This window comes from Microcaecilia unicolor, chromosome 3 (assembly GCF_901765095.1).
Source record: "Microcaecilia unicolor chromosome 3, aMicUni1.1, whole genome shotgun sequence".
Lineage (NCBI taxonomy): Eukaryota > Metazoa > Chordata > Amphibia > Gymnophiona > Siphonopidae > Microcaecilia > Microcaecilia unicolor.
Window position 1 is genome coordinate 71,476,988 of NC_044033.1, and position 17,013 is coordinate 71,494,000.

Here is a 17,013-nt window from a genome sequence, read left to right on the forward strand (position 1 = left end):
TATATAAAAATGTATTTGATACATTGTATGTATGCATGTAATGTGTATCCAAAAAAATAAATTGATTAATAAAAATTATATGAATAATTGTGTAACTGATGTTGTGAATGGTGCAACATAATGGTACAAAATCAAAAAATGTTGATATATTTCTTTTACCCATACACTGTTTTCCATAAAACGAACCACATTCAGAAACCATTATTTAAAAACATATTATTGTATGTCTAATAATATAAATACAAGTGATTCATTATATTAAATGAATACAAACTAAAATCTAGTATTAAAACTCCACAGTATGTTACAATGTACTGAAGACCATAAGAAGACAATTTGTGAGAATAATTTATATAAATAATATAAAAAAAATGCAGACTGTTGCAATATACTGAAAACAATGAACGGACAATTAAAAAAAAAATCATAAAGAAATACAGATAATCCTTATTAACATAGAATTAAATATATGTTTTTTAAGGATAACATAAAGAAGTACAAATAATCCTTATAAAATCAAATGTAAAATGTATGTTTTTTTCAAGGGTAACATAAAAAGAATGTATGTTTTTTAAGGAATGTGTGGCTTATCTGGATATAAAGTATATTCAAATGGACATATAAAAAACAGTTTTAGTCAAAGAAAGAAATGAAACAAATTGAAATAAAAATAAACCTAAAAACAAAATGAAAACAAGATGCAAAACTTAGGGGAGGGTGCACACCCCTAACAAGAACTATCATTTTTCTATCATTTAAATTATTAATAGTTTGCATTCAAAGCAATAACAAAATTGCTGAGTCCTACCTATGGTAGTAATGACTGTGCCAGCAAAGAAGAAGGAACTTCCCAAGTCCCAGTGACTGTTTTGACTTGAGTTTCCCATAGGTATTATTCCAGCGTTTACTGCTGCCACTACCTGCTAAAAGTACAAGGAAAAAAACCTGTAATACACATGAAAGCAAAAAAGCAGAAATCCAATGTCTATATATGTAATGCATCATCAGAATGAAAAAAGAAGAAAAATAAACATTTAGCAGCAGCTTTTATTTGTATTTTCCTTTGGCTTCTTTCAGTCCAGTGCCCAGACTCCTGCTCAATAGTGATATGCACTCATTAGTGTGGGGAGAGATGGGATTTGATAAACTGCCTTTCTATGATTACAGTCAAAGCATATTATGTATTATATACAGTTACTTGTTTTGTACATGGGGTACTGGAAGGTTAAGTGACTTGCCCAGAGTAATAAGGAGCTGCAGTGAATATCAAACCCCGTTCCCCTGGTTTGCAGGCTGCTGCACTAACCATTAGGCTACTCCTCCACTCATTACTATGGCCTACAAAATATAGGGGCCAATATTCAGCCATCGGCATTATTCCTGGATATTCAAAGTCGGGACCTGTGTGGGCTTTGGCTTTGAATATCCAGTAATTTATAAGCTAGCTAACATATGGAGGGGCATAATCGAACGAAAACGTCTATCTCCATGGGCGTTTATCTCCGAGAACGGGTCCGTGAAGGGGCGGACCGAAGCGTATTTTCGAAAAACATGGACGTTTATCTTTTTTTGAGCTGGGCGTTTTTGTTTTTCAGTGATAATGGAAACCAAAAGCGCCCAGCTCAAAAACGAATAACTCCAAGACATTTATTCGTGGGAGGGGCCAGGATTCGTAGTGCACTGGTCCCCCTCACATGCCAGGACACCAACCGGGCACCCTAGGGGGCACTTTTACAAAACAAAAAGGTAAAACAGCTCCCAGGTGCATAGCACCCTTCCCTTGGGTGTTGAGCCCCCCAAATCCCCCTCAAAACCCACTGCCCACAAGTCTACACCATTACTATAGCCCTAAGGGGTGAAGGGGGGCACCTACATGTGGGTACAGTGGGTTTGGGGGGCGGTTTGGAGGGCTCTCATTTACCAGCACAAGTGTAACAGGTGGAAGGGGGGGATGGGCCTGGGTCCACCTGCCTGAAGTCCACTGCACCCCCTAATAACTGCTCCAGTGACCTGCATACTGCTGCCAGGGAGGTGGGTATGACATTTGAGGGTGAAAATAAAAAGTTGTGAAACGGCATATTTTGTGGTGGGAGGGGGTTTGTGACCACTGGGGGAGTCAGGGGAGGTCATCCCCGATTCCCTCCAGTGGTCATCTGGTCATTTAGGGCACTTTTTGGGGCCTTATTCGTGGAAAAACTGGGTCCAGGAAAAGTGCCCTAAATTCTCGCTAAAAACGCATATATTTTTTCCATTATTGGCGAAAGGCGCCCATCTCTGATCGCCCGATAACCACGCCCCAGTTCCGCCTTCACCACGCCTTTGACACGCCCCATCAACTTTGTCCGCATCCGCGACGGAGTGCAGTTGAAAACGTCCAAATTCGGCTTTCGATTATACCGCTTTATTCGTTTTTGTGAGATAAACGTCTATCTCCCGATTTGGGTCACAATATAGGCGTTTTTCTATTTCGATTATAAGCAGGATGGCCACTTAAGTCGATACTCATCACTTAAGCGGCCATGGGTTACCACTTAAAAATAGGACAGACATTTATGTAGTCCCGTTTATGCACTAACCCTGATCACTTAAGTGCTGAATATCAGAGCCAAGTACTGACTCTGCCCCTGGAAAGCTTTTTGCCTACCAACTACCAACATTGTGAGCATGTAACACAAGCTAGTGGAATCACGGAGCCCAATACCCTACACCCACCACAATGCATTGCTGATGTGACTCTGCAGTGCCCTTAACAGAAAAGGTGTCACACTCATCCGAGACCCGCATCAGAACCAGGGAAAGGCTGTCAGAAGATAGACCACATTCTGCTGTCATGGAGGTGGGTACGGCATTTGAGTCTGGCATACAGGCTGGGGAAAAAAGTTTGTAAAGTGGGTTTTTTTGGTGGGAGGGGGTTAGTGACCACTGCGGGAGTCAGGGGAGGTGATCCCCGATTCCCTTCAGTGGTCATCTGGTCAGTTGGGGCACTTTTTTGGGACTTGGACCTGAAAAAAAGGATCCAAATAAAGCGGACCAAATTCTCGTTAAAAACGCCCTTCTTGTTTCGATTATCAGCTAAAGACGCCCATCTCTCCTCTGCCGATAACCATGCCCCAGTCCCTCCTTCGCCACGCCTCCGACAACCCCCATCAACTTTGTTCGTTCCTGCGACGGAGTGCAGTTGAAGACGACCAAAATCGGCTTTCGATTATACCGATTTGTTCGCCCACGGGAGAAAGACGCCCAACTCCCGATTTGGGTCAAAATATAGGCGTCTTTCTCTTTCAAAAATAAGCTGGATAGTGTCACAGTTCAGTCCCTCTAGGTTAGTTCTTTGGGTCAGGAACTCAGTAATATCTTCCCTATTCCAACACTGAGGCAGGACACCGGTGTGCTATTTACATGTTTAATTTACAACCTAAACAAATGCTGCAATATGGGCTTCTAATCACTAAATTCCAAACGAATGTAAGCCCTCTTGTGCAACCTAATGCAAAGTCTAATTATAAACCAGCAATAAAGTTTCATTTTAGTTGTTCTGACCTGGTATGTGCAGGCTGCAGCCCATGGGCTTTAATGTTCCATTATAGCTGTGGCTCCTGATCCATCCTGTTGCCACTTTTGCTTTCTGCAATCTGGATTCTTAGTTTCATTCAAGCAACCTTTCCCAATTTGGTTTCAGATGCTTTACTGTTCTGAATGCAAACTGATGCTGCCTTATTACATGTCCTAAACTGCCCATCTCCTACAGGCCAATAAAATTCTGGTTTGGGTGTTGGAATTGGCACCGAAATTGGCCCAAAATCCAAATTCAGCCTTCTTGGTGCATTTTTGGCTGAAACCAAAACTCTGTGCACTGTGGTGTATGATCCCCAGTAGCTCTTGCCTATGCCAGCTCCAATCTCACAATGGCTGCCACAACCTTACCACCTGCAAAATAAGTGTCAATAAGTGCTCCCATGGTTTTTTTTAATTTATATTTAATTTAATTTATTTATTTTTGTTAAATATTAGTGCATGGCCATTAATGTAAAAAAAAAAAAAAAAGAAAATTAGGGGTTGTGGTAAAAATGGTCTTAACAAGCATGAAAGATCCATGTAAGGGCCCAGAGAATCACTTTTGTAATTGGTGCCTTCTTTGCCACTCTTGAAAAGTAACTAGTGAGTACATTCTGTCTTCCAATTGGATAACTGAGTGTTAAAACGTTTTAAAGTAGCTATGTTCTCAGGTTGTATTTGTAGAAAACAATGGCAGGCTACTGCCAGGTTGAAGTGAATTTACACAGCTTGAGTCCAATGGCCATGGGAAATTTGCTTGAGAATAGTTTTGCATCTCTGGCCACTAACATTGCTTCTATGTTTCCCTCAGGTTGTCTTCCATTCCATGAAAGTTTTTCTATAATGTTGTATTTTTACTTATTTATTTTTAAAGTGAACTGACATAGCAACTGCAACGTTCTCTGATGCAGGCATGGATAGTGTTGAAACTCTGGTGTTGGGTTCAGCATGGATTTTTGAAAGCTTTTCATTGTTCAGATATGAAAAGATACAGTGATGTGAAAATTGTTTTTGCCCAATCCTGATTTCCCCTATTATTGCAAATATGTCACACTGAATGGTTTCTGATCTTTATACAAAAGTAATATTAAACAAAGGAACCTGAGTAAACACATGGGTAAATTAGGCCTTACCTGCTAATTTGCTTTCTTTTAGACCCTCCAGACTGGCCCAGAATGTGACTGATGGGTTGTGCACACCTTCCAGCAGGTGGAGACTGAGAAAAAAACTGTGACTCTAGTGAGCCAACAAGAGCCCTTGCCAGCTGGAGAAAGATCCAGTAATAAAGTACCAAAGCAGAAGTAAAGCCACAGAAGAAATACATAACCTGTACATCCAAAAACCTGAGCAGCCACCGGCACATTGCCAACATAGGGTGAGTGCCCCCAAACATATTATATTCCTGCATAAATTTTTCTTTTTTTTAAATATAGAAATAAACTACAAACTAGCAACACAGCTCCAAATAAAGAAATCTGTCTTAACTTCTGAAAACAAAGATATCTGAAGGGAGGGATCTGGGCCAGTCCGGAGGAACTAAAGGAAAGCAAATTAGCAGATAAGGCCTAATTTACCCTTCCTTAGCGTCCCTTCGGACCGGCCCAGAATGTGACTGATGGGAAGTAACAAAGCAGTGAAATTATGGGAGGGACCCTAGTAGCCCTGCCGACAAAACCTGCACTCCAAAAGCAAACTGCCGATGACTAAGGACGTCCAAACGATAGTGCTTAGAAAAAGAATGCAAAGACGACCAGGTTGCCGCCCTACAAATGCCTTCCGGAGGCACCAGACAACGCTCTGCCCAAGAGGCTGCCTGACCTCTTGTAGAGTGAGCCTTAACATCCTCTGGAACAGATTTCCCAGAAAGAAGATAAGCTGAGGCAATCATTTCCTTAAGCCATCGAGAAATAGAGGGCTTAGAGGCCATGAACCCTTTGCATGAACCTCCAATCAGAATAAACAAACGATCAGATCGCCAAATGCCATCAGTAGACTTGATATAGTGTTTCAATACCCATTTGACATCCAAACACTTCAAAAGCCGCTGCTCCTGTGAGATGGAGAAAGAACTTAACACAGGCAATACCACCGACTGAGAAACATGAAGCCGATTCACAACCTTGGGAAGAAAGGAAGGAACTGGCCATAAAACTACGCGATCAGAACAGAACTCTAAGAATGGTGATCTACATGACAATGCCTGCAACTCCGAAACTCACCAAGCCGAAGCAACTGCCGCCAAAAATACTGTTTTCAGAGTCAAGTCTTTCAGAGTACATGACGACAAAGGCTCAAAGGGAGGCTTAGTGAGAACCGAAAGCACCAAATTCAGATCCCAACGAAGAAAGGAACATTGAGACAGGGGACGAAGAAGATTAACCTCTGTCCACGTGGGTGTTGTCTACAGACCTCCGACACAATTGGAAGAATTAGATAAAGATCTGATCGCAGATATTCAAAAGTTGGAAAGCAAGAGAGAGGTGCTGTTGCTGGGAGATTTCAATCTGCCGGATGTAGATTGAAAGGTTCCGTCTGCGGAATCGGAAAGACAAATGGTGATGGGACCCACGAGGGAGGGAGCGACACTGGATCTGGTGCTCACAAATGGGGATAGCTTGTCAAATATCCGAGTGGGTGCCCACCTGGGCGGCAGTGACCATCAAACGGTTTGGTTTGATATAACAGCTAAAGTGGAGAGCGGCCACTCAAAACTCAAAGTCCTGGATTTCAAGCGTGCTGACTTTAGTAAAATGGGTGAATACCTGAGGAAGGAGATGATGGGCTGGGAGGAAGTACAAGAAGTGGAAGGACAGTGGTCTAGGCTGAAAGAAGCTATAAATAGGGCCACGAACCTTTATGTAAGGAAAGTAAATAAAAGCAAGAGAAAAAGGAAATCGATATGGTTCTCCAAGCAAGTGGTTGAGAAAATAAAGGCTAAAGAGTTGGCGTTCCAGAAATACAGAAAAACACAAGAAAAGGAACACATGGAGGAATACCGGATGAAACTGAAAGAAGCCAAGAGAGAGATACGACCGGCAAAAGCGCAAGCGGAAGAACAAATGGCTAGAAATGTAAGGAGGGGTGACAAAAATTTCTTCAGGTATATTAGTAAAAGGAGAATGACTAAAAAGGGAATTGTGAGACTAAAAGATACTGCGAACCGCTATGTGGAAAATGATGAAGAAAAAGCAAATTTGCTAAATAGATACTTTTGTTCTGTTTTCACAGAAGAAAATCCTGGAGAAGGACTGTGGTGGACTGGAAATAGTACAAATGAGAATGAAGTGGATAGAGCACCGTTCATGGAAGAAAGTGTGTATCAACAACTTGAAAAGCTAAAGGTGGACAAAGCCATGGGACCGGACGGGATACACCCCAGGATATTGAGGGAGCTCAGAGAGGTTTTGGCGGGTCCTCTTAAAGATTTTTTAATATATCCTTGCAGACGGGAGAGGTTCCGAGGGATTGGAGAACGGCGGAGGTGGTCCCTCTTCACAAAAGTGGTGATAGGGAAGAAGCTGGAAACTACAGGCCGGTAAGCCTCACTTCGGTTATTGGAAAAGTAATGGAAGCGATGCTGAAGGAAAGGATAGTGAATTTCCTGGAAGCTAATAAGTTGCAAGATCCGAGACAACATGGTTTTACCAAAGGGAAATCGTGCCAAACGAATCTCATTGAGTTCTTTGATTGGGTGACAGGAGAATTGAATCAGGGACGAGCTATAGACGTAATCTACTTAGATTTCAGCAAAGCTTTTGACACGATTCCCCACAGGAAGCTCTTAAATAAACTGGATGGGCTGAAGATAGGACCCGAAGTGGTGAACTGGATTAGGAACTGGTTGACAGACAGATGCCAAAGGGTGGTGGTGAATGGAATTCGCTCGGAGGAGGCAAAGGTGAGTAGTGGAGTGCCTCAGGGATCGGTGCTGGGGCCGATTCTGTTCAATATATCTGTGAGTGACACTGCCAAAGAGTTAGAAGGTAAAGTTTGCCTATTTGCGGATGATACTAAGATCTGTAACAGAGTGGACACCCGGGAGGGAATGGAAAACATGAAAAAGGATCTGAGGAAGCTAGAAGAATGGTCTAAGGTTTGGCAATTAAAATTCAATGCGAAGAAATGCAAAGTGATGCACTTAGGGAATAGAAATCCACGGGAGACGTATGTGTTAGGCAGCAAGAGTCTGATAGGTACGGACGGAGAGAGGGATCTTGGGGTGATAGTATCTGAGGATTTGAAGGCGACGAAACAGTGTGACAAGGCGGTGGCCGTAGCTAGAAGGTTGTTAGGCTGTATAGAGAGAGGTGTGACCAGCAGAAGAAAAGGGGTGTTGATGCCCCTGTATAAGTCGTTGGTGAGGCCCCACCTGGAGTATTGTGTTCAGTTTTGGAGGCCGTATCTTGTTAAGGATGTAAAAAGAATTGAAGCGGTGCAAAGAAAAGCTACGAGAATGGTATGGGATTTGCGTTACAAAACGTATGAGGAGAGACTTTCTGAACTAAACATGTATACCCTGGAGGAAAGGAGAAGCAGGGGTGATATGATACAGACGTTCAAATATTTGAAAGGTATTAATCCTTTTCCGGAGATGGGAAGGTGGTAGAACGAGAGGACATGAAATGAGATTGAAGGGGGGCAGACTCAAGAAAAATGTTAGGAAGTATTTTTTCACGGAGAGAGTAGTGGATGCTTGGAATGCTCTCCCGCGGAAGGTGGTGGAAATGAAAACGGTAACGGAATTCAAACATGCGTGGGATAAGCATAAAGGAATCCTGTGCAGAAGGAATTGGTCCTCAGGAGCTTAGTCAAGATCGGGAGGCGGGGCTGGTGGTTGGGAGGCGGGGATAGTGCTGGGCAGACTTATACGGTCTGTGCCAGAGCTGGTGGTGGGAAGCAGGACTGGTGGTTGGGAGGCAGGGATAGTGCTGGGCAGACTTATACGGTCTGTGCCAGAGCCGGTGGTGGGAGGCGGGGCTGGTGGTTGGGAGGCGGGGATAGTGCTGGGCAGACTTATACGGTCTGTGCCAGAGCCGGTGGTTGGGAGGCGGGGCTGATGGTTGGGAGGCAGGGATAGTGCTGGGCAGACTTATACGGTCTGTGCCCTGAAGAACACAGGTACAAATCAAAGTAGGGTATACACAAAATTAGCACATATGAGTTACCTTGTTGGGCAGACTGGATGGACCGTGCAAGTCTTTTTCTGCCGTCATCTACTATGTTACTATGTAACCCCCTTCAAAAAATGCACCACATCCAGATGACTAGCTAGAGATCTCCCTTGGACACAACCATGAAAACATGTCAAAGCCGCAATCTGCACTCTAAGAGAAGCCAAAGCAAGGCCTTTGTCAAAACCTTGCTGCAAAAAATCTAAAATTTGCGGAACCGAAGCACAAAAAGGAGACAGACTTAGCTCCTTACACCATCCCTCAAATATCCTCCAGGTGCACACATAATTCAAAGAGGTAGAACGGCGATGAGAGCAAAGCATAGTAGCAATGACCTGAGCGGAATAACCTTTCTTAGTCAGTTTAGCCCTTTCAAGATCCAGGCCGTAAGACAGAATCGATCCGGATCTGGAGGAATGACCGGACCCTGTGACAACAGATCTTGCATGACCGGAAGCCTGAAGGGAACATCTACTAGAAGACGCTGAAGGTCGGCGTACCACAGCCTGCGAGGCCAATCCAGTGCCACTAAAATCAGACGTCCCCTGTGAATCTTGACCTTCTGAAGAAGACGCCCTATCAGAGGCCATGGAGGAAAAGCGTACATTAGACTGGCTGGCCAGGCTTGAAGAAGAGCGTCCACGCCCTGCGTTTAGGATCCTTGCGATGACTGACGAACAGAGGAAGTTTTGCATTGCCGGTGGAGGCAAACAGATCCATCCTGGGAGACCCCCAACGATTGACCAGCTGCCGAAACGCCACTTTGCTCAGCGACCACTCTCTGGGATCGAGCCAGTGACGACTGAGAAAATCTGCCTGAATATTTAGTACCCCTGCCACGTGAGCTGCTGATAGAGCTACCAGATGGACCTCCGTCCACTGAAGCAGCAGCAACGCTTCTCACTCCAACGGCAGGCTCCACGCCCCTCCTTGCCGATTGATATATGCTACCGCGGTGGCATTGTCTGACATCACTCGGACTACCTGGCCTCTCAGAAGATGAAGAAACCTCTGGAGCACCAGACGAATTGCTCTGGACTCTAACAGGTTGATTGAAAACAACGTCTCCTGATGAGACCAGAGACCCTGAGCAAACTGACCCTGACAGTGTGGCATCCGTCATCACCACAATCCAGCTGGGCTGCTCTAGAGGCATACCTTTGGTCACATTGGCCTCTCGAAGCCACCATCGAAGACTGGTCTTTACTTGAAGCGAAAGTGGCAATCGCTGATGAAGAGAATCCATCTGGGATGACCACCTCGACAGAAGTGACCGCTGGAGAGTCCTCATGTGAACTCTGGCACAGGGCACCGCCTTCCGTTCTGAGAGCCGCAGCTACAACTACCATGACCTTGGTAAACGTACGAGAAGCAGTCACAAGCCCGAAGGGAAGAGCACGAAACTGAAAATGATGACCCAGCACTGCAAAACGAAGGAAACGCTGGTGTGACGGACGAATAGGAATGTGGAAATAGGCTTCTGTAAGATCGAGAGATGTCAGGAACTCCCCGGAGCGTACCGCTACAATGACAGACCGCAAAGTCTCCATATGAAATGAGGGCACTTTGAGAGCTTGATTGACCGCCTTGAGATCCAAAATTGGTCTGAAAGAACCCTCTTTCTTGGGTACTAGAAAGTAAATGGAGTACTGGCCTTTACGCTTCCATCAAAGGAACTGGACAAATTGCTCGAAGGTCCAGAAGTCTGCGGAGAGTATCTCTGACAACTCTGGCCTTGAAACGAGAACGGCAAGGAGATTCTATGAAAGCCTCTGACAAGGGATGAGCAAACTCTAAGGCGTACCCATCTCAAATAACCTCTAGAACCCACTGGTCCGAAGTAATCTGGGCCCACCTCTCTTGAAATTGTGCTAACCGAGCACCTACTTGGACTAGAGGCTGGGCCCTGCCTCTCTACCTCCTCTACGACCTCCTCGACAGGACTGAGTTCTTTGAAAAAATCTGGAGCGTTGCCCCGAAACACTCTGCCCGGCCAATAATGACGAAAATCTCAGCCTCTACCACGAGCTGAGAAATTACCACGGCCAGAACATCTGGGACGATCCCTCCGACAACCTGGGAACCCTAGCCTCACCCAGGCTATGCACCAACTTGTCCAATTCTTCCTCAAACAGAAAAGAGCCCTTAAAGGAAAATTTACTAAGTTTGGACTTAGAAGCAGCATCCGCCGACCATCCCCGCAACCAAAGAGTACAACGGGCCGCGACAGAAACAGTCATACTTAGAAGAAGCCCGAAGCAAATCATAAAGAGCATCTGCCGAAAAGGTTGGACTCATTTCCAGCTTTGCCACTTCATTATCAATAGCTGCGAGATCATCAGAAGAACAGTCCAAAGCTCTTTCTGACCAGCGGAAACAAGCCCTTGCTACTAAAGACCCACAAATTGCCACCTGCACTGCCAAAGAAGAACATCAAAAGAATTCTTTAGTAAAGATTCAATATGACAATCCTGGGTATCTCGCAGAGCCGTACCACCATCCACAGGGACAGTGTTTCGCTTGGTAACCGCGGAAACTACCGCACCCACTACAGGGGGGCGCAAAAGATCCTTACCCAAGTCAGGAACCGGATAAAGTCTGACCATAGATCTCACAAGCCTAAAAGCAGAATCAGGAACTTCCCACTGAGCCTGAATAATATCTCTAATATCTTGATGCATAGGAAAAGACTTACCTGCTCTGGGCACCTGGACATCAAAGCGCAAAATAGAAGAAACCTGAGAAATAAGCTCCTGAAGGTCATCTTTATGAAAAATCCTTACCACCAAAGGATCTTCTCCCACAGGCAGAGATTCCTCACCATCTGCTGTCTGTTCCAGCTCCTCAGCACATTGCTCCTCAGGAAACCATGCCTCCTCTTCTAAGGATGGCATTTCCTGATCAGGAGAAAAAGAAAAATCCTACTCTGCCTCCTCAGGCACCAAGAGACCTCTCTGAAAACCAGTTTTTTTTTTTTTTGTTTGTTTTTTTTAAAGATGCACAAGAATCAAACAAAGAAGATTTAAACAAGAATTAAACAAGAATTACAGAAGAGAAAGAAATAAAGGACTGAGACTGAAAGGCTCACCACCTTCCACCTGCTGGAGACTGAGCTTACTGGATCTTTCTCTAGCTGGCAAGGGCTCTTATTGGCTCGCTAGAGTCACAGTTTTTTTCTCAGTCTCCACCTGCTGGAAGGCGTGCACAACCCATCAATCACATTCTGGGCCGGTCCGGAGGGATGCTAAGGAAAGCACAATTTTTACATTAGTCCATCATTTATATAAGAAACGTGGAGGGGCATTTTAGATATGATGTCTAATCCGATTTTGGATGTTTCGTGGAAAATGTCCAAAAAACCCGTAACGAACATGGCCATTTTTAAACCAGAAAAACTTCCAACTTTTTGTTTCAAAAATGGCCATTTGCTAGATGTTTTTGTGCTCAGTACGTCTATCTTTTTGGACCATTTTCAGAAAAAAAAAAAGCCCAAGGAAAAACACAAAAACAAGCCATAGGGATATATGGGAGGCCAGCATTCTTAGTAGACTGGCCACACAGACATTCTACCAAAGAAGTGGGGCACCCTTGGGGGCACTGCAGTGGACTTCACATAAAAGGTCCCTGGTAAACATCTTACCCTTACTCCCTTATATTGTATGGTGAGCCCTCCAAAACCCACCAAAAACTTACTGTACTCAACTGTACACCACTACAATGGCCCTTATGTCTACAGGTGTGGGTCTATATGTTAGTACAGTAGGTTTTTTAGTGGGGTTGATACTTTCCATCATAAGTGTAACAGAGTAGATTATGACCTGGGTCCCCTTCTTCACATTGCACTGCACCAACCACTAGGCTACTCCAGGGACCTGGTTGCTGCTCTAATAGCACTAGCCATAACATCTGAGGCTATCAAACAGGCTGGTATATACTGTTTCTTTCACATCTTTGGGAGCGGGTGGGGTCAGTGACCCATGTAAAATGAGTTTAGCTTGTTGGGAAGACTGGATGGACCATATAGGTCTTTATCTGCCATCATTTACTATGTTACTATATGTTAAGAGGGGTTATTCCTTTATTCCTCCAAAGGTCATCTGGTCATTTAGGGTACTTTTTTGTGGCTTAGTTGTTATTAACAACAAACAGTACTCCTGTTCTATATAAATTACAAAATCTTTATTAGTGAAAACAAACCAGTGCATTAAAAGAATTACCAAATAGTATCCCTGCAACTCACTCACACTGCCATCCACACCAGACGTATACCCTGATCACATATGTAAATCTCACAAAGAACGTTGAACAGTCTCTGTGTATCATCAGAGCACAATCTTAATAAAGATCAGTCAGTGAGCCCTAAAAAAACACAAGGGCACACAAAACACAAGGGCACACAAAACCCAGTTCTTAATAATTGTAGCAGATATTGAACATTGCTGATCTTTGTATCCAACAAGTTCTCAAGTGAAGAAAGAAAAACTCATATAATGACAATGAGGAAAATTACAAGATTTCTTCACTACTGGGAAAATCAATACAAGTTCGAATTACGAGTGTATATACCCCCGAAGAGGGCGTTTCATATGGGCGCCACCCCAGAGGGGGTTTGTGGGCGGTGTGGCGAACAGGGGGCGACATTGGGCCACATGGTCTGGTGATGCCCAGCAATCGTGCATTTTTGGAACTTCCTACTGGCTATGGTGTCTCAGATGTGGCAAACAGGGTGGCACTACGAGGTAAAACTGTTCTTTGTGCAGTCTGTATTGAGTACCCCCTGTCCAGCAGGCTATCGGGACTTTGTACTGAGATCTATAATTATACCCAAAAAAGTGATTCTGACACAATAGTTAGCCAAAACGGCACCAACGATTCAACAATGGAGGAGCCAAATGATACATTTGATGCGGATGGAGCACCAGGAGATCTACACAGCGACATTGGCAAGAGAGCGGGCATTCGAGAGACGATGGGCCCCCTTTTGGAACACATTAACACCAGCTGCACACAGCAGGCTGCTAAATATATGACAGGACTAAATATATAAAGATAAGAGACATAAGGAAAGACTCTTCTGGGATGGGAGAAGGGAGGGATGGGGTAGGGGAGGGGAGGGAGGAGAGGAGTATAGAGTAGATGGGTATAACCATTGTTAATATACAAAATTCTAAGCTGAAGTATGTATAACAGAGTTATGTGTAAAATTTACAGTGACATTCAGCAATAAAGAAGATTTAAACATAATTCAAGCTGGGAAGGCAAATATTTTAACCTGACATTTTTTGTAAACAACAGAAATAACAGGTTCATTAGAGGAAAGCTCTGTTATTTCCTTAAAAATAAGGCTGGGCTAATGGGCTGCATTCGTAGTGCATATTGATAGTATTTGAAAATAACTTTCAGGATATATTATAACAACAGTGTTTGTTTTCAAAGTTGCAAAGTAAAAGGATAAGGTAGAGGAGAGAAAGTTATGTGCCTTTCCAGTCATGTATGTGCTTTTACAGGTTGTCATGCCTATGTGGTTTTCATAACATATGTATTTACATCTATAGCAATCTACAAAGATTCTAGTTTTCCTTGGAAATTATCCATTTACTAAAACTATTCTATGTTAATAGATTGGCAACATCTCTATTCAGTCCTTTTCTTATTGTTTCAATTCATTTGATCATCTTATGCTCATGTGTCTTTGGTTTCTGGGTAGCTCTGCAAATCCCTTTCAGTATCTTAACTATAAGGACATTGATGGCTTGATCTGCTCTGGAAAAACAGGCTGTCGCCTGGGGTATCTCTCTGTAACACATTGTTTTGTGCATTCGGAGGTTTATTCTTATCTTTTACATTTGACCTCTTTCATCAGTGCTCTGAGAAAAAGCAGCACAACTCTTTAAAGCTAGACACAAATGTATTTAGTCCGATAAAATCATATCACACACAACATTTTGGTTGACTTTGATTTCTATCTATTTAAGTGGATTAACAAGGCAACCACATTACTACATTTTGATGAATCAATGTCAGCAGATATGTTTCCTTCAGGAACACAGCCCAGACCAGAACATTTCTTTCAGTAAAGCTTCCAATTTATTTATTGCACATATTCTTCAAACATGCCTGCTGCAATAATGGTGAAGTCAACTAGAGTAACAAGTACAGCATGGCTGTTGGAACCTACAATGTTTTTTTCCACTGGTATTTTTCAATACACAAAGCATTTTACTTATTTTTAGGTCTCCTGGCAGTGCTTTTTTCCCTTTTCCTTTGCCTCAAACTGATATCTTGCTGTTATAATAATGCATTGTCTATATTTGGCACCCTGGTTATTATTTGCAATTTATTTTCTATTATCTTTGACTCCAAATCAAGTTTTAAGTGCGCTGCCAAACTCATCTCAGTGCTTCAGTATAATAGTAGATGCTGTGCAGAATTATGATCAGGTGGCAATTTAACCTAATTTTTCCTTTTCAGTCAAGTCCCTTTACTCTTTACCTGAGACTTCTATTCATAGCTGCCTGCCCTGTGGATGCTATGGGTACTTGAACACTCCCATTATTTATGTATTTATTGATTGGTTCTTATATCCCACATTATTTAAAAACAATTTCAGTTCAATGTGGCTTACATAACATTACAAAAGTTGAATTACAATGGGTAACATGTGAAGATTACAAAGCGAGAGAATAATTTACAAGTAGTGCAGTGTTATGATGGTCAGTGGAAATATTGAAATTAATTAGTGTCGTGAGTTAAGATCTTTATGAACAGGAAAGCTTTTAGGGATTTGCAGAAAGACAGGTAGTTATTATTATGTCTTCTTGGAAGAGAGTTCCTCCATTTTGTGTCTAAAGATGAAAAGCCACAGGTAAATATAGATTTGTACCCGACATTCTTTCAGTTAGGGAAATGCAGAGTGAGGTAGTCTCTTACTATTGAGCAAATGCCTTCACTTTGTCCAACAAGGGATAATTTGAGATTCGTTTACCCCCCCCCCCCCCCCCCCTCCAATCACTGTCAAAAGTTAACTTGTTTGCTTCTAGGGGCCAATGAACAGTTCCCAATGCCCTTATGATCAATGCTAATAACATGCAAATAAAGGAGCATTATTAGCATTGATTATAGGAGGAAAGTGCAGGAGGATTGTGTCTGGGCATGAACTCAAGGCACAATCCTCCCACAGAAGTTTGACACGAACTCCTTATGACTCAGATCGATGTTATTCAGCTTCCTGAGCAGTCTCTATTCAATAGGTAAATAATACAATATATTTTTTTAATCCTTTCTGATATTTTCAAGATTTGCTTCAAAGTGATGTGTTTGAACCCAAGCACAATGGTGAAATATGCCCATATTTGTTATGATGAATATGATAAAACTTCAATACAAATAGTGCTTTCCTGACCAGCATTCAGGGCAACTGAGTCAAGGAGAAATGATGTCCTGTAAAACTCAGGTCAAACTAATCATAAACCTGATGAACCATCTTTGTACAACAGAAAGAATCTAATTTAAAGACCATTTATTTATTGGGATTTATTAACCAATTTATGGGGATTTATGAAGAGATTCATCCAAGATGTTCTGCAGAAGGTATAGCTTGACATAAAAATTTGCAATTTTGTTAACAGCAAAATGACTAAATCAATGAGTTAAACTTGGAGGCAGGCAAACTGAATCATAATAGTAAGAGTAACATAATATAGTGCCTGAAATTGACTACACCAATGAGCAGGCAACTTTTCTGATAGCTTTATAAAAATATATATATTCGGCCCTATCCAAGATGGCGACGGATTGAGTAGTGTCAACGGACGCACTTTCGATCCGGCCCACGGGAACGCCATTGTGAGTTCCTTACCTGTCGGAAGATGGCAAGCGTAGGGGCAAGGTTCGGGCTGCTCCCTTCGTCCCAACCGGAGTGCCCCATCTCCAGCAGACGACGCTGGACCGCTTCGCAGTGCTTCCCGGTCCCGAGATGGCGTGTACTCCGAGTGCGGGAGCCTGCTCTTTGGAGCAGAGCAGCAGCGTAGACAGGGCTTCCCTTAGCCCTGTTGCGCGTGCGGTGCCCCCATAACCTGGAAGGGAGAATCTCCAAGCAAGCCCTGACAATGTGGTTAGAGTCCCGATTGAGCAGGAAGGGAGTTTGCTGGAGAAGACATCTGGAGCTGAAAACTTGGAGGAACCAGAAAAAACAACTTCTCCTGTTGTGTCTTCTAGGGCAGTGAGTATATTGGAGCAAGTTTCAAAAGCCCCCCTACCAGACTGTATAATGGGAGAGGTAGTTAAA

General features: G+C 43.2%; 1 protein-coding gene across 1 annotated transcript in view; it reads right to left on the reverse strand.

Moving 5' to 3' along the window:
- The window catches only part of KCNK2 (potassium two pore domain channel subfamily K member 2), a 220,685-nt gene that overhangs the window by 141,803 nt on the left and 61,869 nt on the right, over positions 1-17,013 (reverse strand). Inside the window, exon 4 of the mRNA XM_030196031.1 lies at positions 809-916. Coding sequence (XP_030051891.1) covers positions 809-916 — 108 coding nt within the window. The remainder of the gene's footprint in view (positions 1-808; positions 917-17,013) is intronic.